This window comes from Lonchura striata, chromosome 3, assembly GCF_050655825.1.
Source record: "Lonchura striata isolate lonStrDom1 chromosome 3, ASM5065582v1, whole genome shotgun sequence".
In the NCBI taxonomy this organism is placed as follows: Eukaryota; Metazoa; Chordata; class Aves; order Passeriformes; family Estrildidae; genus Lonchura; species Lonchura striata.
Genome location: NC_140705.1, coordinates 92,077,743 through 92,101,481, shown reverse-complemented (window position 1 = coordinate 92,101,481; position 23,739 = coordinate 92,077,743). Strand labels below are relative to the sequence as shown.

General features: G+C 38.6%; 2 protein-coding genes across 3 annotated transcripts; one reads left to right on the top strand and one right to left on the bottom strand.

Annotated features, from left to right (window-relative positions):
• Positions 1-232: 232 nt before the first annotated feature.
• On the top strand, positions 233-9,641 carry LOC144246040 (uncharacterized). Its single transcript, XM_085576224.1, has 4 exons — positions 233-379; positions 8,795-8,942; positions 9,207-9,290; positions 9,407-9,641. The coding sequence occupies exons 1-3, from the start codon at positions 233-235 to the stop codon at positions 9,287-9,289; spliced, it is 378 nt and encodes a 125-aa protein (XP_085432350.1). The 3' UTR covers position 9,290; positions 9,407-9,641.
• LOC110475792 (CCAAT/enhancer-binding protein zeta) lies at positions 9,020-23,713 on the bottom strand. 2 transcript variants are annotated; one of them, XM_077781957.2, is made up of 16 exons: positions 23,520-23,713; positions 21,632-23,163; positions 20,303-20,534; positions 19,813-19,987; positions 19,369-19,457; positions 18,854-18,907; positions 18,082-18,184; positions 17,133-17,201; positions 15,943-16,009; positions 14,546-14,646; positions 13,150-13,207; positions 11,961-12,169; positions 10,917-11,000; positions 10,391-10,452; positions 10,223-10,304; positions 9,020-9,507 (listed from the first exon to the last, which is right to left on the bottom strand). In XM_077781957.2, exons 1-16 carry the CDS (start codon positions 23,676-23,678, stop codon positions 9,368-9,370), a joined length of 3,216 nt encoding a protein of 1,071 aa, XP_077638083.1. In that variant the 5' UTR covers positions 23,679-23,713; the 3' UTR covers positions 9,020-9,367. The 2 variants fall into 2 exon arrangements, with proteins under 2 accessions (XP_077638083.1, XP_077638084.1); XM_077781958.2 differs by lacking the exon at positions 10,917-11,000.
• Positions 23,714-23,739: the final 26 nt, after the last annotated feature.

Sequence of the window (23,739 nt, the reverse complement as noted above, 5' to 3'; positions counted from 1 at the left end):
TGCCAGACAATGTAAAATAGATTTTGAGTTTCAAATTCCATTAGCATCTTTTGAATATATGTGTTTGCAAAACTCCAGGATGCATAAAAGCATGCTGAATGACTTTTAAAAAGTCATGGCAGTCAGGTGGTATCCCCAATGACTGAAGAAAATGAATACTGCACACATTTTCAAAAAGGATAATAAGGAGAACCCTGGGAAATATTGATCAGAAAGGCTCATCTTTGGACCAATGAAACAGGTCATCCTGGAAGACACGCTGAAGCATATGGAACACAGGGAGGTGATTAGAGAGGGCCAAGATGGTTTCATCAAGGGCAGATTATGCCTCAGTAACCATGGTCTTCAGCAATGGAGTGACTGTATCCAGGAAGAGCTAGTAATATCATTTACTGGGACTTCTGTAAGGCCACTCATACGGTCCCACAAAAAAAATCTTGCCTCTAAACTGGCTCTGAAGAACTGTTAGATAAGAAATTGGCTGCTGGATGGTCATCATCAAAGTGTTACAGTCAATGTCTCAATGTCCAGCTGCAAAGTAGTGAATGGTGCTCCTCAGGGGTGTATACTGGGACCAACACTATTAAATATTTTCATCAGTGACATGGATAGCAAAATGGAGTTCACCCTCTGCAAGTCTGCAGGTTACACAAGTTGAATTGCACAATTGATTCACTTGAGTGAAAGGATGATATCCAGAAGAATCTTGAGGAGTGGGCTGATGTAAACCTCATGAAATTCAGCAAGGCAAATTTCTAGGTCCTGAACCTGGGTCAGGCAATCCCAAATATTTATACACACTGGGTGAATAACTGATTGAGAGTAGCCCTACAGGGAAGGACTTAAAGATACTGAGAGATGAAAAATTACGTATGAATTGTCAAAGTGCCCTTGAAGCTCAGAAAGCTGTCATATCCTGGGCTGCATAAAAGAAATGTAGCCAGCAAGTCATGGAGCACAATTCTCCCTCTTTTCTACACCTTATGAAATGTCACCTGGAGTAATAAGTCCATCTCTGGGATCCTCGATACAAAACAGACATAGACCTGTTGAAGTAGTTCCAAAGGATGAATACAAAAATTATGAGAGGGCCGGAGAAACTCTCCTATGAAGAGAGCCTGGGAGAATTAGGGTTGTTCAGCCTGAGTTGCTCAGAGAAAACTCCAGGAAGACTGTATTGTGGTCTTTGAATACTTACAAGGGGATTACAAGAAATACAGATAAAGGCTTTTTGCTAGGACATCTAATGACAAGACAAGGGACAATGTTTTTAAATAGAAAGAGTAGATTTATATTAAATATAAGTCAGAAATTTTTTCTCATGAGAATGGTGAGCCACTGGAACAGATTGTCCAGAGAAGAAATTAGAAAGTTATCTGGGAAAAAAAAATATAATTGTTTTTTCCTCTAACAGAATAGAAAGGGAATTTCTTTTACCTTCAATAGAATCTAGACAGCTCTTGTCACAAAAGGTGATGGTTCACTAAGTGTTTAGTCCACTAAAAATATTTTTATGACTGTTTATTAAGTAATTACACAGGTGTTTTACTCCTTAGCCATTTATTAACTGTTAATTTAATGCAAATTGCTCCCATAATGTGTTACTGTTTCCCATAGGTAAAGCTGAGCATGTGATAAAGTGGCCATAATTCTTTACAAAGTGGTTAAAAGTTGTGTTCCATTTCTCTGGGGTTTAATTGTGTGTGGGTTTTTTAACTTCATTAACAAATTAGTTTTTCACAGAATCTGTGGTTACTGTTGGTTCATGTTTGTTCCTATTCATCATAATTTATACTCAATAAAATATGCTTTCCTATCTCACTAGGTATTTGCTTTGTCAGTGTGTATGTGGATGAAAAACACTTCAGTATCATCTCAATGACTTTTACATGAATAGCTGAGTTAACAACCAGTAGCGCATTCAGCAGGGAATGCCATTTGTTGTTTAAAAGACAATAAGTTATACCAAGTCAGAGGTATGACAGAAATTCACTAACCTAATACAAAAGTCATTAACTCAGACTGAGACCTGGCTTATTTCCAGGTATTTTAGTGAAATTTAGCCAATGCTAAATTTGGCCCATTAACTTCTGTATGGTTTCTACTACACATAAGTTTGTTCATTCTGTATTCAAACATTTTATTACCAAGATTAATAGCCTCTTTCTTATTGCATTAATAATCCAATAGCATGACAAGGCTAGCACAATGTAAAATGCATAAACTTATTAAAAATAATGACTTCCACACAGTGTGTTGTGCTACTCAGTGACTGATTTCAAATCCTGGCTGAAGTATATTGCCGTACTGGCAACATGTCATAGATTTGTGGGATCTACAACAGACCCTGTAAACCATCTGAATGTCATCATACACAGTATCTGTAAAGATTATCTACAAAATATCTTTCTAATTCTAAGAAACTACAACTTTTATTTATATTATAAAAATTAACATATGGATATGATCGGATGGCTCTGCAATTCTTTGTTAGGTTATGAAATACTTAGCTTTTGATGCTATTTGGCCCAAAAGCCAAGAAGACTTTAATCTTCACTAGATTAGATGAAGAATCACTTGCATTAAATGTAGGCTTTCCTTTCTTCATCATATAATGTTTCTATTAATACTTTTTCACAAAAAGGTGTGGTCCATCTTGAGATAAGGTAATTGTTTAAACAGACTTTCAGGAACATACGGGGTATTTTTCCCATGTTGATGTTCGTTTTCAGTACTATTAAGTTTGCATTTTATTTTCAAAAAATGAGTTATCTTCATTTAGTTTTGAAAATAGCTTATCTGCATTTATGCAAATCTTGTATTTCTGAGCCGAACAATGCACAGATGTAGTGATTATCAGGGAAAGAAAACAACCCCACAGGGTTCTGCATAAGGTATATTGCTGAGATAAAGCATAGGGTGAAAACTTGTGCAACCAAAGCTCGGTTGGATATGAAGTTGGCCAGAAATGCGGGGTCAATAAAAAGGGTTTTTTTCAAATATACTAACTGCAAAAGGCAGTGTAGATATAATGTCTGCCCATTACAGGAAAACTATTGGTACCTCACAAATAGGGACCTAGGCAAAGCAGAGCTGTGTAATGCTTTCTTTGCCTCTATCTTCAACACAGATGACAGACTAAGGATGTCTCAGTGCCCATAGCGGGAGGACCCATGACTACGAGAATGATGAATTCTCAGTTGATCCTGAACTTGATCCTGGATCTGCTGTGCCAGCTGAATCTCTACAAATATATGGGCCCTGATAGGATTCATCCAAGAATTCCCAAAGACCTAGCTGATGCCATTGCAAAGCTTCTCTCAAATGATGATTCAGACTGACCCCTTCTGACTCAGCATATTTTATGATCACTGTTCCTGTTTTATATTAATTTTGCTTATCTGTATAGAGGGCCCAGAACAAGGGCAAATCAAGTCTGATTAATAATTCCTGATTACACTCTTATGCCACTGTCATGTTTTTAAGCACATGATTTGGTGGCAACATTTGTGATATCGTAACAAAAGAAGAAATGTATTCAATGTATTGATTTATTTACCTGTTCACTATAGCATAATTTGTGAATGTCTCTTCAATTGCAATAATGTAATGGATGTGACAATGCAGTTTATCACTGAGTTCTACAAGTGTTATTTTCTCATCACTTGAATGGAAGTAGAAATATTAAGACCTCAGCTGAACAAAAAGACTTGTGTAGATTGTGCAAAGCAATTGACTTTCACAAGCTTGCAGAGTAATTCATCAAAACCCCTAAAAATAATGGAATCTCTTTTCCACTTCCCCACTTGTTTTGGAATAAAATACTTAAAATAAGAAGCAAATTATATACTATAAATGCAGTTCTTTTGCATGCAGTCATCACTATGATTGCTTGACTAGAAAATCACAACACGGTATGGGTTTGTTTATAGAGAAAAGGGTTCAAGAAAGGAAAAAACCTCAGCAGCCAGAGAAAACATGACATGACTGTATAATACCCATGCATTACAGTGCTTCACCACTACTTAATAAACTACAGAAACAGTCAAAGGGTCATTAATTTCTAAAAAAATTAAATACCTAGCAGACAACCCCCTAGATAACCTGCCAGTCTTCATTTCCAAGTTCTTTACTGTCATTAAGAGCTGAATTCAGCATGATTAATTTAAAAAGTATTCTAGATCACTGTTAATTAGTTGTAGTATGCCTTTTACTCACCTGTCAGTGTTTCCTTTCTTTTTGACTAATGCACTATGATGATAAATAGTATGTTTTACCCCGTGTTTTGCCAACTATGCTTTTCTGAATTTTAGTCATTTATTATTGTTTATATTTATATTCCAGAGACACATGTGTCATCTTGACAACCATTTTTCAGGATATAGCTTAGCAGGTATATTGCTTAGCAGGTAGACTTTACATTTTCAAATGTATGTCCTCTTAAATCCATTTTCCAAATAATATGAAAACTTGAATCTGAACTTTTCTGAAATTGATGGGTCTTCAATTGTGTCTAAAAAAGTATCATGTGGAGTTTGTTAAGAATATATTCTTAATAAATAATTTAATGTCATGTTTGTGTGGGAAGAATCCAAGTGTCATATCTAGACTTTTTGGCATGACTGAAAGCCCAATACACGTGTGAATAGACACAGTCCTGCAAAATAGATTCTGACCCAGACATTGCTCTGTCTACTGTTGTTTGTGGGCATAAGCAGTTTGCATTAGAGGCAGCTGGCCACAAGTATGATGAAAATAAGCTAACTGATTGCAAGAACAGGGAATGTTCTCCAAAGCAGATCAAAAATGTAGTACAGGCTAGCTAAAATTATGAGTAACAAGGCTGTTGAAATGCTCAGAAATACTTCTGAACAATGATGAGACTTTGGATTGAAAAAATAGAATGTAGATCATGGTTAGAAATAGTGAACATCTCAGTGTTTTGAGGCATAACTGACTGGCTTTGGTTAATATGAATTATTAACCAGTTATTTTATTTAAAGAGATTGTGTTAAAATGTTTGGATATCTGTCAATTTATTTGCTAAGATCAGCTTGCCCTTGATTTTGGCTTCCATATATCATAGTATAAATATGGGCAGAGAAGAATGGTTTTTTGTGTTTCACTGGATATGTTGCATTATGTTTTATGACAAGCACTTGCATTTAAAATATATTTAATCAAGTATGCTAGCTACTCTACATGTAAAGTTCAAGCAGAGTATGTCACCTGTGGTGCAAAAGTTATTCTGTTGATAGGATTTTTAACAGTAAGCAGCTCAACTGCATTTAGAAATATGATTGCTATTTAAAGAAATCTCAGAGAGATAAAGAGCATATCTAATAATTTACATCTTTCTTACGTGACAGTGAAGAAGCATGCAAAGCATAACTGAGTTAAGTTGATATAACAAAGACATTGGTCACTGAAGGTTTTCTGTAGCCAGATGCTTAATTTGATTTATTTTGTTTTTGTTTTATAAATGTATTACCCTAATTAGACATCCAAAAATGCATTTTGAAATTGAGTACCAGAGAATAATTCAAGGTTGATGATGAGTGTATTATGAACAGTTAAACTTCTTTGTTCAGACATTTTGAAAATATTATCATTACACCTGATTTAAAAGTGTAAAAAAAGGAGGAAGACTCCAGGAAGTATTGACCAATCATTCTCACCTCTATGCCCAATAACATAAGGAACATATTTTTCTGGAAGATATATTGAAATATCTGAAAAATAGAGAGATGATTAGAGACAGGCTTTAAACTAAGAGTAGGTTTAGCTTTCACATAAAGATGAAATTTTTTACAATACAGGTGGTGAGACAGTAAAGAAGCTGTGATTTCCAGATCACCAAAAAAGTTCAAAGTCAGGCTGGATAGGGCTTTGAGCAACTTGATCTAGTGAGTGATGCTCCTGGCCATAGCAAATGGTTGAACTAGATGATCTTTAAAGGCTGTTTTCAACTCAAACCATTCTGTCATTTTATATTATTCCTAAAAATTATATTTTTGTGTTTAAATAAGTCGAGGGATTTAATGAATTGCCACCATTTTTACTATGATTCAATCTAACTGCTAAGCACTGTAAAACAGAGTCTTGCTATCACTGGGGGTAAAATGAAATTAATATATTATCTTCTACAGGTAGAGAGTGGAATAAAGAATAATTGAAAGTTGTGAAAAATAAATTATTAGAGCTGGTCAAAATTAATAGTTTATACAATCATCTTTCCTAATAATGACTGAAGAAGTTACTGAGCAGCAAATAAAATATAACCTCTGACTACAAGAGGCAGAAAAAGTAGAATAATGGTCCCCTGATAATAATTTTGACATTGTTATTGTTGCAAATTAGGATTGAACTCATTCTTCCTGGCACACCATTGCAGCTGTGCTATCAATCCTTACACTTCTTACAAAGAGAATAATTTTTTATAGTTTTAAAATTTTATTAAATCTTATGAGGGAATGCCTTGAAATTAATTCAATACTGTGGTTTCATAAAGATCAACAGTACATGTCCTTTTTGTGCTATGGCAAAAGAAGATAGTCTCTGGCTCTGATTAAAAGCATAGAAAGAACAAATATATGTTTACAGACATAAAACAAAACTGGGCAGAATTTCCTAGTCTGATGTCATGGCTCAATATCATAGAACCATGGAATCAGAGAATAGTTTGTGTTGGAAGGGACCTGAAAGGCCATTTAGTTCCAACCCCACTGCTGTGGGCAGGGACACCTTCAACTAGAACAGGTTGTTCAATGACCCATCCAAACTGACCCTAAACACTTGCAAGGATGGTACATGCACAGCTTCTCTAGGCAACCTAGTGCAGTACTTCACCATTCTTACAGTAAAAATTTCTTCACTGTATCTAATGTAAGCCTATACTCTTTCAGTTTGAAGCCATTTTACTTTGTTCTATCACTACATGCCCTTGTCAGTACTCTCCAACTTTCTTTTGGGCTGCTTTAAGGTACTGGAAAGCTGCTCTAAGCTCCCCTAAAGCCTTGTCTTTTCCAAGCTGAACTTCCTCAACTTTCTCAGTCTGTCTTCCTAGCTCTCTCTAGCTCTCTGGTCATCTTCATGGCCTTCCTCTGGACTCATTCCAAGGTATCCATGTCCCTCTTATGCTGGGAGTCCCAGAGCTGAACACAGTACTCCATATGGAGAGTAGAGAGGGAGAATCACCTCCCTTGACCTGTTAGTTAGGTTTCTTCTGATGCATCCCAAGATATGGTTGGATTTCTGGTCTGAAAACCTATATTACCTAGTCATGTCGAGTTTCTTTTTGAATCACACATCCAAGTCTTTCTCCGCAGAACTGCTCTCAATCAATTTTCTTCACAGTCTGGGATTTGCGCTTGGGATTGCTCTGACCTACATGGAGGCTATTGCACTTGCCCTGTCGAACTTCATTAGGTTCATATAGGCTTGCGTGCCGGGCCGGGGAGGCTGCTCCGGGCGCCGCGCTCCGCCCGGGTTGCGTGAGGAGATCTGCGTGCGGGGTCCGGAGCTGGGCTGGGCCGAGTGCAGGCCACAGGGCGCGGAGGGAAATCCTCGAGCCAGCGAGCTGCTGTTGTCATCTCACAAACCCAAGCCCGCGAGCAGTCCTTCGGGGGGCGGCACGCCACCGCTCCAGGAACAAAGAGGAATCCTGCACGGTTTTACACTGACAGCATTGGGCCAGATAAGGATTTAAAGGGGAAGAGAGGCTGTCCGCAAATGAGGCAGGAATTGCTCAGTCCTGTTTCGGGCATCTGGTGTTGAGCCCCTGAAGGGATGTCCTGGCTGTGTCTGGGTCTCGCAGCCTCTGCGCTGTGACATTTCCCCGGCTGGCAGGAGACAGCCAGCGTTGTCTCCCGGATTATTTCGCTTCGGTCCCTCAGGTCTCTTAACCTGTGCCCAGGTAACACAGAAGGAATAAACACAGCACTAGTTTGGTTACTACAAGGAGGTTTGCTCTGCAGAGCAGCGGCCTTACCTTGCCTGCAGGGCTCTGCAGGGTGCAGCACTGGTTACAGATCTGTGTCCCTTTGGGAAAAGAGCCTGTCCTGCTACCTGCAGGGTCAGGGCGAGCTGACAAAAGGCAGCTGCTGCTTTGGCAGGGAGGGCAAGAATCCACCCACTTCAGCAGTGCTGTGGTCTTCGTGCCAAGTACAAGGTGAGCTTCACCTTCAGGTCAGTTTGCATTTGTGTTCCAGCATCCAGATGATGTCAGGGGGGGCTGTTAAATTTCAGCCATCTTTGTATTTTTTATTAGAAAATAGATGTAACAAAAGTATGGAGAATAGATGTTTTCAGCCTGTTATCTGGGCGTTTTTTCTCCTCTTTTACAATTCTTACATGCATTTGCATATTTTCTATAATTGCAGTTCCATAAGGTGCAGTGAGCTAATCTGACAGCTCAGTGAACTCAGCAGTGAGATTCTACTGCTTTGTGTTAGTACTAGAGTGGTTAACATCCTTTTATGAGATGCTGTAAATAATTAAAATAGCATAAACCTGCTGTGATTTTCTACTGGGTTGTCAGAACAGCCCATGGAACGATTCAGTGAACATATAAATCTGTACAAGAACACAAAATTTTCCTGGTTTTATCTGCATTCAGTCTATGAGAGGCATTCCTGTGAATCTGTAGCTTGGACTTGGTAATCACAATTGTGAGGAAGCTCAGAAACCACTGTGATGATGGGGCTACATGTATGAGTAACCTGAATACAGTCTCTGAAATTATTTTTAAAAAATAAATTCCTATCACATTATTTAATGGTGGCTGTAACTAAAGAGCTCAGATTTTGGTAAAACAACTCTAGTTATAAAAATAGTGCGTTTAATTATTCATCTTAATATATGCTGGGAAAGTAACTGGGATCTTTCTTGCTTGTCAGATTTCAGATACACAATGCAGAAGAAGTTTCCATCCATTCTGGAAGGTGAGTTTGTAGCCATTGGCTTCAGAAGGATGGCTGAAGCTTCTCTTGCATCTTAATATATACAACTGAGCTTAGGATGGCTTAAAACTTTGCCCAGGAGACACTGCAGAAGTTTTTATTGTTAAGGCATGCCTGTAGTCATGTCAGACTGTTGGATAGAGGTCTCAGAGCTGGAGGGTTATACACTGAATAAAACAAACCACAAAGGGGGTGCTCGTCAGATATGTCTCACTTAGAGCTGACATGGATTTTCCTATTTTTCAGTTTATTACAAATCCAATGAGTGGTCTGGAATTCATGGCATAAGGGAGAATGACCAGGTGGCATGGTTAAGCAGCAAGAACTGAAGTAAGAAAGATGTGTGATTAAATAAAAAACTATTTAAGAATAATTATTTTTAAAATGTCCACATCAAGATGTCCCATTCATCGTCTTGATTTCTTGCTTTTGTACTTGTTTTTCAGCCCTCTGTGCCTGAACTGTTTCTTCTTTTTGATGATGCTTTTCACATCCCTGTTGTGAAGCCACTTGTCACGCTCTATTTCCCACTGGATCTGTTTGACATCTGTAGGAGGAAGGGTGAGAAATAAGGAGCTGATGGATACATCTGACCATGAAGTGGCACACAGATCAATCATGTAAAAGTTAAAACTTGAATACTGTATTTATAAATGTTAATAAAATGCAAAGTACCCTTTATTCTGAGAAAGCTGTGGATTTTTTTTTCACAAAACAAACCCTACCATCTCAGAGTTTTAGAGATTGCTTTGTATTTTACTAATGCTAGACACATTTGCGTTAGGAGCAGTGTTTATTCAACCGGCATATACACATGTAATTCATTAGAATTACTTTGGGAAAACGACTTTCTGCTTCACTGATACTGCAAGGAGACAGTCCAATAGGTAGGTAAATACAGCAGTACCCCTTATGCCTTCCCTTCCCAAGGAATCAAGGACACTTCACCTGAGCAGAACTCACACAAATGCTTGACAAAGAGCATCCTGCCTTTCCCTGTTTACAGTGTGAAAGGGCCAACGACAGCCTCTCTTTTTTCTGAAACCTTATTCACTCCACTACTCCCACTTAATTAGTTAGCACTGGACATCGCTCATCACTGGAGAAAACTGTCAGGTCTTACTGTTGAGCTGCTGTCCCTTCTGTGTGTGGTTTCTGACCCTGTATTCCAGTTAAAGGTGGTTCATGTTTTCATGTATGGACCCTGAAGGGAAATTGAATTTCAGCATTACAACTGCCTGCTACTTGCAGCATGTACTTACTCGCATTATCTTTGTTGGCCATGGCATTCATTCCAATATTGTCAAACTTGGAGCCAGCATTTTCATCCAGCAGATATCCAAACTTTAAAGAGAGAAATTTTAGCATTCTATTACAAAGCAACACGTGAAATGCTTGATCACTTTCTGTTTAGCACGGATCAAACTCACCTCTTCTGCAGATGCCAGTATACCGGCATCTTGAACTTTTCTCTTCTTTCCTCGGCTGGATCCTTCAAAGAAAGAGTATTACTCTATGAGACACAACTTCAGGTTTCCAAAGACAGTAAAATGAAGTTTTACTATGTTTTAAATATTTAGAACTTTTTCTTAATGAGATCATCTGATTTAGCAATTGTTGCAAATCTTTGTTCCCCACCTCCCCTAAAAGAAAAGGGGAAAAAAGAGTTTCCAACCAAGAATCAAATAGCACAAATCTCTGCATCAGGTATAACAGATGCACAAGCCACCAGTACATCATCATCCTTCTTCAAAATTCTTCCTTCAACTCTCACCTCCTCAACAGCAGATTGTTACTCTGAATTATGCTGGCTGGGGCCAACCTCCTTTTCATTTACGGTTTATTAAAATCTGAATCTAGATCCAAAATGTGATAATCTACTTAGTAAATCCCTCTAATCCAAAGATTTTTGGACTATTTTATTTCTATTTAGCTTTCATATCAGTGTTTTCTTACCTTCCAGTGGTCCTGCAAAATTAATATCTTTCCTTTTCTTGCTCTTTTTACTGACGGATTTCAGTTGCTTGTCATTGTTTGAGTCTGATAGGAAAAAACCCAAATAGTCTCAAATTTTCACAAATGTACATGTATTTAAAGTGCAGCAGAGACTAAAATTCCTTTCTAGGCATACTTGTCATAATGGTTGAAATCTTTAAAAGGCAGCACACACAAGCAAATCTAGTATTTTCTCAAGCTGGACCATTAAAATTGGTCTTTGGTGTGCTGTTCTTTATTTTGTTTCCATAGCACCAGAAGGGAATGATGTATGATACATAAAACACAAAAGCTAAAAGCAGGCATTAGGTAAACCTCAAATGTCTGCATGCTAAGTTTGGTAAAATAATAATCTCATGAAAGATTGTGTTAACAACTGTATGAACAGTTTACCTCCTCTACCCTCAGTCATCTTCCTGTGACCTTTAGTTATTCATTGAAATACTCCAGAGTATTTAATCTCTGCTTTTCCAGCCACATGCACTATATTCTGTGTAAACTGTGCTGCTCAGGTGGAAAAATAAAACCATGCAGGTACAAGAATCAGTTACTACTCCAGTGGTATTAAAAACTTGAGTGCATAGCTATATTACAAGAGTAAGCTGTTACTTGTGAGACAGCCATTCCAATAAAAGTTACTTCATCTAAAAAAAATCAGCATTAACTGTGTATAAATAATTATCACTTGTTTTTTTTTTTCCTCCTTGAGCCCTTTTAATATTTCTGCCTACTGAAGCCAGATATTTGTGTATAAATTTTCAGAATGGAAGAAACATGTCTCATTTGGAAGTTCCTGATGTCTAATTCCCACTCTCACCTAGGAGATTGTGCCTGGAAATGCTTCTCCTAAAGACTTCATTGTACAGAGAAGGTCTCTTCTCATTTTTTTGCTTAAAAGCCAAACTTCCCTCCTAGATAACTGGAATTTGCATATGTAGTTGCATATTAGGTAACCTATTTTTAAAGCTTTTTCTTCTCGTTTTTCAGTAACAAATGGCACTTTACCTAGGTCATCATCATCTTCAGACACATCCATAAATACACCTCCCTCTTCATCCATATCCTCTTCAAAGTCTTCCTCCATACTTCCTAAGGAGACTTCCTCATCATCCAGATCGCTGAAGTCATCTTCATCATCAGAATCCTCCCAGTCAGCACCAGATCCCTCACCACCTTGGCCTTTCTTGCCGCCTTTGGGATTTTTCTTTATATTACTGAAAGAAGATGTAACAAGCTTGGCACTTCATCTGAAAAAATAGTTTGCATCCAGATGACATCTATCTACTGGCAAACACTATGTTAGGAAAAGTTCAACATCACTGCAAACTACTGGAAATGTAGGCTGCAACCTGAAATATCCGTATTATACACTCGGGTATGTTTTCAACATTAGTATAGGCAGTTGTGTCAACCCTTTTAAGAAGTTCTGGAGAGAATGCTATTCTGAAATTAGCAGAAATCACAGCTTTAGTATTTTATCTCCTCTGTGTGTTTGCTCCTTTTCAGAAAGTCTTTTCTGTAAAACACAAAAACTGCTCTATTAAACACCAGTCAAGATCACAAAAATGTTTCAGGTTTCACTAGGAGTTTAGACTTTAATTCTGCTGTTGCCTCAAGGGAAGTCTCTGTGCAAATTCAAATGCTGCATTACATATACTTTGAGTAAAAGAGAAGCTGCTTAATAATTTATGATCAGACTCGATGAACCTAAAGGTCCTTTCCCACCTAAATGATTAATGGAAGAGCTGACTTAGGAGACCTGAGCTCTGTGACTGGATCTCACAAAGTTTATTAACTGTGTTAAGTCCAGTTACAGCCAGTACCTATGCCAGCAGTACCATTATGCCTCATTCTGCTTCCTTTTGTACTTGACAATTCTCAGATAGAAACCTGAGACAATGAAAAACAAGATTTTACAGTGCTTACTGGGTCACTCCATTGTATAAAATAAACAATTAATTAATCAAGACAATCCAATACTACAAGTATCATTTAAGGACTATAAGCATCCCAAAATCATCATGAACTATTCTGGGACATGCAGAAAACCTGCGTTACTTAATGTAAATCTGATAATTGCCTTTTTTGCAAGGTGATATTCTAAACCATTCTGAAAAAGGTCTCTCTAGTTCACAGAGTAAAACTCTATACAGACATTAAGACAAGAGGAGTAACAAGTAATCTGAAGTCTCACCTAGCAAAATCAAGGTCATCCTGGCCAACAACGGCATTATCAGCAGCTTCAAAAGTATCTAGGGAGAAAAAAATGGTATTACTACAAAGAAATATGCAAATCATTGCATCCAGAAAGTACATGGAGTTGTTGGAGCAAGTCCAGAGGAGGGCCACAAAAACGACCAGAGAGCTGGAGCACCTCTCCTAGCATTGAAGTTGTTCAGCCTGGAGAGGGGTGACCTTACTGTGGCCTGCCAGTACCTAAAGGATGCTACAGGAGAGCTGGAGAGGGACTTTTTTCCAAGGGCATGTAGTGACAGGACAAGGAGAAATGGCTTCAAACTGAAAGAGTTTAGATTAGGTATTAGGAAAAAATTCTTTACTGTGAGGGTAGTAAGGCACTAGGCTGCCCAGAGAAGCTGTGGATGCCCTATCCCTGAAAGTGTTCAAGGCCAGCTTGGAAGGAGCTCTGAGCAACCTGTCCTGTGGAAGGTGTCCCTGCCCATGGCAGGAGGGATGGAATTAGAAGATGTTTAAGGTCCCTTCCAACCCAATCTATTCTATGATTCTAGTATTGCAAAATATCTAATTTTCAGATATAGGATCAATATTTTAAGCTTCTGAATTTATGAACCAAATTCTCATTAGAGATACTAATAATAAAATACAAATGCAATTAGTAACGGATTCTTGTCGTAACTAAGACAAAATTAATTGAATCACTAAGAACCCTGACAAAAGAATGTAGGATTCTCTCAAAATATTGGACAAAACAGTTATGAAGAGTTAAATGGATTTTTTTTAATACATATAAATAAAATTTGAAATGGACATTGTAATTGACATTTTCTGGTACACTAACGAATTTAAATTCTAGAACAAATCACACACTAATTCCAAAGCAAAGTACATGCTACATGAAGAGCTAAGGCTACTGCAGAAGTTTGCCAATGACCTTCCTAAACTAATAATCTCATGACAGATGTTAGAAATTAAAAGAGAAACTGTAAGCAAGACTGAAAAAGGCCCAGCAGTAAAAAAAAAGTAGAGGAAAATGTTACATGCTGTTACAAAAGGTTACTTGGGCTACCTTAGGAAAAGAACAAAAGGCCATAAACTGCCACTCATGAGTGTAAGTTCAAAATCAGACAATTCCCAGCCCCTCAAACAAGCTGACTACTGCAGTGGTGGGAGCAAGGACTTTTCCAAACAGCCACCCAGGTGGCTCACACAGCACATAGCAGGAACTGCTGTCTGCAGTAGCACAAAGAGCAACTGGAAAGCCAGTTTTCTCCCACTCCCATATTAATCTATCTGGTTCTTTTACACAATATGAACTATAAAAAGGATAAATTAGTAATTTGAAAAATCTGGATATACTGGGATAGTTACTGCAAGAAAGAACACAGCCTTACCCAATGCTCTTTCAAATTCATCATCATCCACATCTTCCACACTCTCTTCATCATCCAGACGCTTTTGTTTCTCTCTCTTCTTATCGAACTTTGAATAAAATCTGAAATAATATATTGCACTCAGACACAAAACTACAGAGGATGATTTTTATGGCTTCTTAATTAAAGAATCTGCAAACTGTTTCCCATGTATGTTGCCGGTTGAAAACTGTAAATGATGGTTTCAAACACACCTAAAATCCAGAGACTTGTACTTCCTTTGTTTTTCAAAGAATCAGTCACTACTGTAATATTTAAAACAATGAAATTTCACGGGCCAAAGGTGGCAGAAGTTATTTTTAACATAATGAATTTATAAAAGACCATAACAAAGATGTAAAAATCTGCCTTAGACTGAGAAGGAAGATCAAATTCCACTTGAATGTAATTGGGAAAAAATAAAGAAGACATTCACCCATCAAGTTTTACCAAATTTTCTCACATAGCCCACTTCTTCTGGGTCTTAGTTTTATCTTCTGTCATCCATTTTCATATTCATTTCATGTTAAAGAACCACCAGACACGGAAGGCAATTTTGACCATATACAAAAGAGTACTTTGTACAAAAGACTTTGAATGTGTAAATCTCAGTTTCAGCCATCTTCAATGTGACAACACCTTTAAATTTTCAGATGGGTATGTTTTCAAGATGCTTTTCTTTAATCTTGAAATGAAACCACTATTTTATTTATTTATTAGTAGTATATTCCTCGATATTATAGTATCAATTAATTTTAAATAAATGAAGTTAAATCAAATAACAATTTTCTAAGGAGATATAGGTAATCAGTATTTCGATCCAATAAAAACAAATCTTTGCCAATTGCATATCACTTCAATTTTAGTCCCAGTGCATTATTATATCATAATCTCAAAGGAAATTCAAAGAAACAGAAAGAAATGTAATAGAAACCTAAATAGTACACATAAATAATACAAACCTGAAAAGTAGCTCCTCTTTCTTTTGCTTTGCTCCATTCTAGTAAGCTTTGATGCTAATAACATAAACAAGCTATAGTACAGCTTTTATTACATATACTTCTAATGCACAAGAATTACAACCCACAAGATATTCATCATTACCCATGACTTAAGGCTTCTCAATTGTAATGTCAGCTTGATTTCCTTAAACTACAAGCCCCAATTGCCTTTGTTCATAGGTGATACCCTTTCCTAAGCACTTTTGACAAATGTTAAAATTATGTTCAAGAAAAGCACTATCATCTTATGTCATTCAATTTAATAAATATTTGCAAATACTTGAAATACCAGAGAATACTTACAAAATGCCGTGGGTTTTAATGGCACTGCATTAAAAAAACAACATTTAAAATGAACATTCACAAGTATTCCATTACCTGTGAAAAAACACTTCATCCACTGGGATTTTGCTTTCATCTTTGGCCCGGAATTCCTTACTGTTGACTGCAAAATGCAAAAATGAACTGATTTTACCCCAAGTTGAAATGCTGGTTATTCTTTCCAGAGGTTAAGCAGCACACACAGACAGAAGCAGACACATGGTGTCATCCATTCAACAATGGGGAGTTTATCTGAAAACTTCTTCAAACTAACACGGAAGGCAATTTTGACCATATAAAAAAGAGTATTTTGTACCAAAGACTTTAAATGTGTAATCTCAGTTTCAGCCATCTTCAATATAACAACACTGTTAACTTTTCAGACAGGGACAGGTTTTTAAGACGATTTTCTTTAATCTCGAAACTTACACCACTGTTTAATTTATTTATTAGTAGTATATTCCTCAGGACAGAATTGCTCCTAAATTGCTTCTTCAACTCTGAATAAACTAAAAAATGTGACAAAGTATACAGGCCAAATAGAAGCTCTAACAGCCATAAAAGTACATCACTACTTACTCATCTGCATAACTAAAACCTCTTTGCAACGCAACAGACCCAAAGCTGGTGGAAAAGCACATCCCTGGGAAAGATAGAGAGACACTGCCACAGATGATGGTACATCTTCTGTCCTCAAGCAGCATGTTTTACTGATAGTTTGCTGGTTCTTAAACTAAATCCTACGCTTGATTGTTGGAAACAGTGGGACTGGGCAAAAGGCAGCTTATTTCTGGAGGCAGGAAGACTCCTAACAAAATAACAACGTTAAAGATACCTTACTCATCCTAACAAAAGCTGCAGCTGTGGTATTGTATAGAGTAATCCATATCACTCAATGGAAGAATTTAATGTGATTTAAATAATTATATAGATCCATTTTTCTGGTATTTCAAGCCATTTTTCAATCATAACAACAGAATAAAAATGGCTATAGAGTAAGTGACTTTCCCTACATAATTTTTTCTTCAAATGATTAAATAGATCCAAAGTTCCAACTGTGAAGATTCCATACATCCTTACAAGAAGATGAGGTCTGATCCTAAACTCCAGGCATGACCACTGCACTCCTGATGGATGGCACTTTCTTTTATTCTAAGACAAACAGTATAGACAGTGCAGATGACACATCTGCATCCACCAACCAAGGATTTTTTAGCCATCATTACTGATTTAAGGGGCTGACTCACCTGCAAGATTTTGCATATCCTTCATAAAATGCTTCTTCTTTGGCTGCATTACCACACTGCTGGTGTTTTCTGTATCAGAATATAAATCAGAGAGAATTTTTATTTTATGACTATTGATACAGAACAGTTAGGATTAGCTGACAGACCAGTGGGTTGTGCTGCCATCCATACTGACCTCAAGAGGCTGGAGAAATGGGCTGACAGAAACCTCCTGTAGTTTAACAAGGGGAAGGGCAAAGGCCTGCACTGAAGGAGGAACAACCCCAGGTACCAGTATACACTGAGGGCTGCCCAGCTGGAAAGCAGTTTGGCTAAGAACACCCTGGTAGTCCTGGTGGACACCCAGTTGAATGTGAGCCAACACTGTGTAGCTACAGCAAAGAAGGCTGATAGTTTTCCTGGCATTTTTTAGACCACACTTGGAGCCCTGTGTCCAGGTTGCGCTCTCCAGTATAAGGCTGACATGGGCATACTGGAGAGAATCAAGTGATGGGTGACTAAGTTGATGAAGGAGACTCCAGCTGAACACTTGGAAACACTTTTTCACTGTGAGCACAACTGTGCATTGGCACAGGTTGTACAGAGAGGAAGTGGAGTCTCCAGTCTTGGAGACATTCAAAAGCCATCTGGAGAGTCTGCTCTAGGTGTCTCTGCTTGAGCCCATGACTTCAGAGGTTGCTTCTAGCCTCAGCCATTCTGCAGTGTTTACATCTCCCTATCCCTGGCTTATTCCTGCTAAGTGAGCAGTTCTGCACTGCGGCTGTGAGGGGCAGCAGGATGTGGCTGTCAGCTGGTTCAGTGTTGCAGACATCTCTCTAGCACCCCTGAAGAGTGATATCACTCCTCTGCTCCACCACATGCACCCCAAATACTTGACAAGGCCAATCTGAGAGAACGACGTTCAGACAGTCCCTACAACCAAGATCCCATGGTACAGAGAAGTGCCCACCTTTGCCTTTGCTGACTTTGGGATTTCTGTACACAAAACGATCCAAGAATCTCATTAACGTGAAATCCTGCAAAGGGTCGCCAGAGTACTGAATGTGATTTCCCTGAAAGAATGAAAAAGCCAAAAACCATTAAGGTCTTCATTTTCAAAAAACACCATCTAAACACAGAGGACTCTATCAGTTCAAGAACAACATTAAAACATACTTTCAAAAGATAAAGACTTGGGGATAGTATATCACATAATGCTGACCAGGTTCTTCTTTTTGCAATTTCACTGTTTGCTTAACTAAACCACAACTCCTTTACTCTGTTTCAGTGATAAACTGCCTTGCAATGTACTATGCTAACAGCAGTCAATACTCAACACCATATATTCAAATGAAAAATAAATATTTTCAATACATATTTGTGAAAGTTGGGAGTGGTGTTGGCATGGCACCACAACAGTATTTAAAAAATAATTTGTTCCTGTAGTAAGGTTTCCCATATTAAAAAAAAAAAAAAAATATATATAAAAAACTCTAATAAAGCTTTAAGAATCATATAATACCTACATTTCTACAAACCTAAAACTTTAGTAAGCAGTCTCCTTTACACATAACATTGTAATTCCATGAAAAGCTTGGCTTTTGAGAGTATGATAGAGTTCTGCAGAGCTGCTAGTTACCCACAAAATGCAAGGAGACTTTATAATGCATTTTTTCAAATGGCAAAAGACACCTGACATAAAGTATCAAACTTCCAAGCAACGAGCTAGCAAAAGCACTTACTTTGAGAATTGTTTTTGCAAACAGGGCCACAGACGGATGAAAATGTTCAGAAAGCTGAAAAACATGAGTCATTGATTTATTTCTAATTAAAACATATGCTGTAAGACCACTCTGTGACTTACCAAGTAACAGATATACACACAGTAGTGCAAGGCTGATTAAGTACTTTATCAATTGAAGAACATAAAGTTCTAATCTTCTATTTGCATTAAATATATTTTCATTTACAATTTTATTTAAGTCAACACTAAAAAGCTTTCATGATCAAAGCTAAGATCCAATAGTCAAAAAATATTATTATTGCCAAAATCTCCACATCAAAATTTCCTAATCCGTACTCAAGAATATCAGTATTGTATGGAACATATACAAGCTTAAAGCTGAACAACGTATCAGCTTTAACCTTTCTGTTGCTACTCAAGCAGCTACTTCAAGAAAGACCAAGCTCTTTTTTCTCTCTTCATACAAGGGCCACACTTTTAAACTTAACAACAGCAATTCAAGAAATGTCCTACCTTCTTCAGTTCCCAAAGGCTTGTACTTTCAGCACCACAGTATAAAGGACTTCGGTGCATAGGATCATAGGAAGCTTCACTCTTCCTGCCTGTGGGATGAAGGGGAGCAAAACAAATTTTCTCAGGCAATTTTAGAAAAGTATTATTCTCATTTCCTCATAACAGGAATGCTGCCCATCACTCCCAGGTGGACAGGCCAGGGGTTCATCTGGCAGCAGGATAAGGCTGTATTCAGCTGCCCTTCACAGTGAAATACACTAGTCAAGAGTCTTTTCATCACTGCTGAGGTAACAGATAAATTGCTCTGATTGGTTGCTTTCAACCAAACTTCAATTTAAAATCTAAAATAATGTTTTAATCACTTAATCTTACAACAACTCTTGACCAACATGTCCCTGTTATGGACTCTTAGCTGTTAAATTATGTATCTTCTTGCTGATTTACCTCTCATATTCAAATTATGCACCCACGAGGCTGATGAATTTGAATTGTTTGCTTTAGCAGAACTTTCCATTGTACTTTTCTTTTCATCTTCTGCTTCTTTGTCAGCATCCACAAATTTTTCCTCATCCTCTTCAGCCTCTTCTTGATCCTTAAAGCACTCTTCATCATCTGACCCCTAAAATACAAAAAAAGTTAGCAAACAGCTTTTCCTTTCTAGATTTACTCTGATTTTTTAGAAAAACGCACATAAAGTTCTTGAGCTACTTTTAAAAATTTAAACAAATGATGGTTGATGTTTAAGAAATGCAGATTTTTGTCCTTGATATAGCACTTAAAATTGAACTTTATTGCTTAGAACATGTAACTATAATGGTCCCTCCCCATCTCAAGAAACATCTTAGCAAATGGTTACTAATGAAAGGTTAGGAAAAGGTGCTTATGAAAACAGCTCTTATTGAAAAAGCAATGAGATAAAGAAATCATCTTATACCATGTGATCCTGTAACTGGACCCTTAACTCTGGTTTTACTTTCAAAAGCTCAGACAGAAGGTACAGGGTTCCACAAATGAAGGGTGGCATTTGTCCACAAGTGACTTGAAGTAGCCTCTTCACAAAGGCCTTCACACGCCGCAGCACCACATCTGCCTTCAGAGACTTATAGACAAGATTTAGAAACATGGAGGGCTTTGAGCACGTTGCCAAAGCAGGATCTAGAAGCTTCCTGCAGGACACACAGAAGAAATTTTGCTGATTGTCACAATGCACACAGGAGAACAACTGCTATTAACAACAATTACCTACATTTTTCTTGAGTGCTAGCTAAAAAACTAGTGACAGCTTGCTCCTCAGTACTCAAAACCATTAAGATCAATCCTGAACTGTCAAATATTTCTGGATATATATGAGACACTGAAGATAAAAAAAAATAAAATTCCTTGGTAAACAAAATATTGCAAGAATATAAACAGAAACTGAGTTCAACTGAAAACTGTTTCAAAATTTGAGATATTCAGCATTATGAAACTAATCTGATTTGTTCATTTGTCCAAAAAAAGAAAGCAAATTGCTAAAAATCAGCATACTTCACAATCAGATCAAACATTTGTACTGGCAAGTTAATTTTCTACTCCAATTTTTTTCCAGGCTGCCAAGCACAGTAGGGCCCTTAAACTGTGCACATTCTCATGGAACCTGAATTCCCTTTTTAAAAAAATCAGTAACCTCGCCTTGGCCATTTAAACAGAAGCCTGTAAGGATCCTCTAAAAAGTCTAAGCAATCAGTTGGGACAAGAAAAAAAGCAGTATTTTTGTAACACAAGGCTTTCCAGCTACACAAATTAAATCTAAAAAATTTAAGATAATATTCCTCCTCTTCAAAATAAGGACAAAAAGAAACAAGATTTTAGGCTATTTACGGGCCAAATTTACAAGCCTAATTACTTCACAGACTAGTACCTGTAAAAGTGATTTCAGAAGAAATAGTTATCAATTAATTTTAAATAATATCTGGAAGTAAAGCAAGCCACCAGAAGACTGGCAAAGGATGAAATGCACATGTGTTCTCAGAACCTATCACTATCTTTTGTGATGCATGCATTTTCTTCCAGCTCCTACAAAACATCAGAAACTTTTAGCCAATGAAACACAAAGCCATCAAGATCTTAAAAGCAAAGTGAAATTAAAATGAAATTTTTTCTTTTAAAAATTTATTTTCAATTTATTTTTTCATTAATTTCAATTTACTTTTATTTTCATTTTAAGGTGTTTCTACAATTTCTTAAAATTAAATTTATATAAAAACGCAACCCTGTCACTTACTTGTACAGTGCTGTGTAGTACCTGTCCGACACAGTCTGCTGAGAGTCCATCACTTGGAACAGCAACATCAGGGCCTGGACACTGGTACTGAAGTTCACAAGATGCAGAACTTTGAACAAAGTATTCATTTGCTCTTTCACTTTCTCATCACCAGTCTCAGCGTAAGGGTAAGCTCTGTTTACCCCACAAAGAAGAGCACTGAGCATTTTGGATTCAACATCTTTTTTCTTTATACAGTTCCGGAAAAAGCAGAAGTACAAAGTTATCAGTTTGTTAGCCAATGCACTTTCTTCATGGCTGAGGACTATCTGATTTAGAAAGCAGATAGCATAATACTGAGTTTTCACATTGATGTTTGAGCGGTACAACAGCCTCTCCACCTCGCTGCACACTACTCCCTTCATATTTGGATGCTTGTGAAGTAACGTCTCTAAAAGATAAGAGGCTTTGGTGGCAATCTTGTTCTGAGGGTCACCCAGTTTATTCACCAGCAGAACCAGCAGAGCTTTCTCCTGCTCAGGCTTGTTACAGAGCAGCTCGTGGGAAACTGCCAGCGCTCGGGATTTGGTGGCTGTCAGACAATCGTGGCTCAGTGCTTCCAAGGCCTGCACGAACTCTGCTATCTGCAGCTTCAGGTGATGCTCAAAGTACCAAAGTATCAGCCGCCTGTCTCTTGAATCCTTGTTGCCACTCGACATCTGCACTATGTTGTTCAGCGGTCTCTGCGAGAAAGACCACAATTTTCGATTGTCTGGTAAGATATCTGTAATGAGAAGCTCCTTGAAAGTATCTAAAGCCATAAGGCTCTGCTGCCTGCTGCCCTTTTTCTTTATGAGGCTTATTAAGTTCTCAACAAATTGGAGACTGTGGACAGCACTGTCCTGGATGAGAAGGGTCATCGCTGCCATCCTGTCAGCCAAGGTACCTGAGGACACAACAGTTTTAATCCATGCCGAAGAGGCCCCCTTCTGATAGTCTGTCTTATTCTTAAAGAGGTCTGTCTCATGTTCATACAGCTTTTGGGCCAGGGCCTTATACTTGGACAAAAGTGCCTGATTCTGTGGCTCTGGAGAGAATTCGTTGGTGTATTCCAGATCATACCACTTGCTCCCTGGTTTGATCAGGATTGCTTGCCTAGCATGAAATTCAAAATCTTCTTCCAGCCTTTCTTTCTTTGCAGAAGGCTGTTGGCCCTGATCACCACCAGCCTGCTTCTTTTTGCCGGTCACAGTGTCTTTCACACTGCTTGCCTTCTCCTTTCCTTTTTTTCCTTTTTTCCCCTCTAGTGAAGAACAATTTGTTTCTTTCTTGTTTTTCTCTTTCTTTGGAGGCTTCTCTTTCTCTCTGCTGCCACCATCATCCTCATCCTCATCCTCCTCCACCACCAGGCAACTCTTTGCATACTTGTTGAGCCCCAGGGAGCTGATGAACGCCTCCAGCTCCCCTTCCTTCAGGTCATCGATCGTGTCCTTCTTGCCCCCGTCCACCATCTCGCTCTCCTCGTCCACGGCACACAGCATGAGGTAATCTTGCTGCGAAGACAGGGCACAGCTGTCACAGGCAGATATGGTGCAGGGTTTGCCAAGACTCCCAAGGCTTCCCCACAGAATCCTTAAATGGTTTGGGTTGGAAGGGACCCTAAAAACCGTCTAGTTCCAACCCCCCTGCCACGGGCAGGCACGTCCCCCTGGACCAGGTTGCTCAGAGTCCCATGCAGCCTGGCCTTGGGCACCTCCAGGGATGGGGCATCCACAAGTTCTCTGGACAACCTGTCCCAGTGCCTCAGCAGCCCCTGAGCAAAGAACTTGTTCCCAGCATCTGCGTGGGACCCCGCACGGGCCCGTCCCGGGCTGGGGGTCCCGGCCGCCACGTGCTCCCGCGCCCTCACCTTGGTGCCGCCGAGGCGCAGCACCTCGTCCAGCGTGAACCCTCCCGCATCTCCGCCTTCTGCTTCTCCATCACCGTCGTCGTCGCCCTCCTCCTCGCCGCTGTCGCCGCCCGCCTTCCTCCGCTCCCGCACGCCGAAGTCCCAGAACGCGGCCGCCATCGCCGCCCGCAGGAAGCGCTGCCGCGCACACGCGTGACGCGCGTCCGGCCCGCGCCGCGCC

Coding starts and splice junctions, on each gene's coding strand:
- LOC144246040 (XM_085576224.1), top strand. CDS start 233: ATGAAACAGGTCATCCTGGAAGACACGCTGAAGCATATGGAACACAGG. Junction 380..8,794: donor ACTGTATCCAGGAAGAGCTA/GTAATATCATTT, acceptor CTGTAACTAAAG/AGCTCAGATTTTGGTAAAAC. Junction 8,943..9,206: donor GTTTCCATCCATTCTGGAAG/GTGAGTTTGTAG, acceptor CCTATTTTTCAG/TTTATTACAAATCCAATGAG.
- LOC110475792 (XM_077781957.2), bottom strand. CDS start 23,678: ATGGCGGCCGCGTTCTGGGACTTCGGCGTGCGGGAGCGGAGGAAGGCG. Junction 19,988..20,302: donor TCCAGTTACAGGATCACATG/GTATAAGATGAT, acceptor TTTGTATTTTAG/GGGTCAGATGATGAAGAGTG. Junction 19,458..19,812: donor GCATAATTTGAATATGAGAG/GTAAATCAGCAA, acceptor TTCATCCCACAG/GCAGGAAGAGTGAAGCTTCC.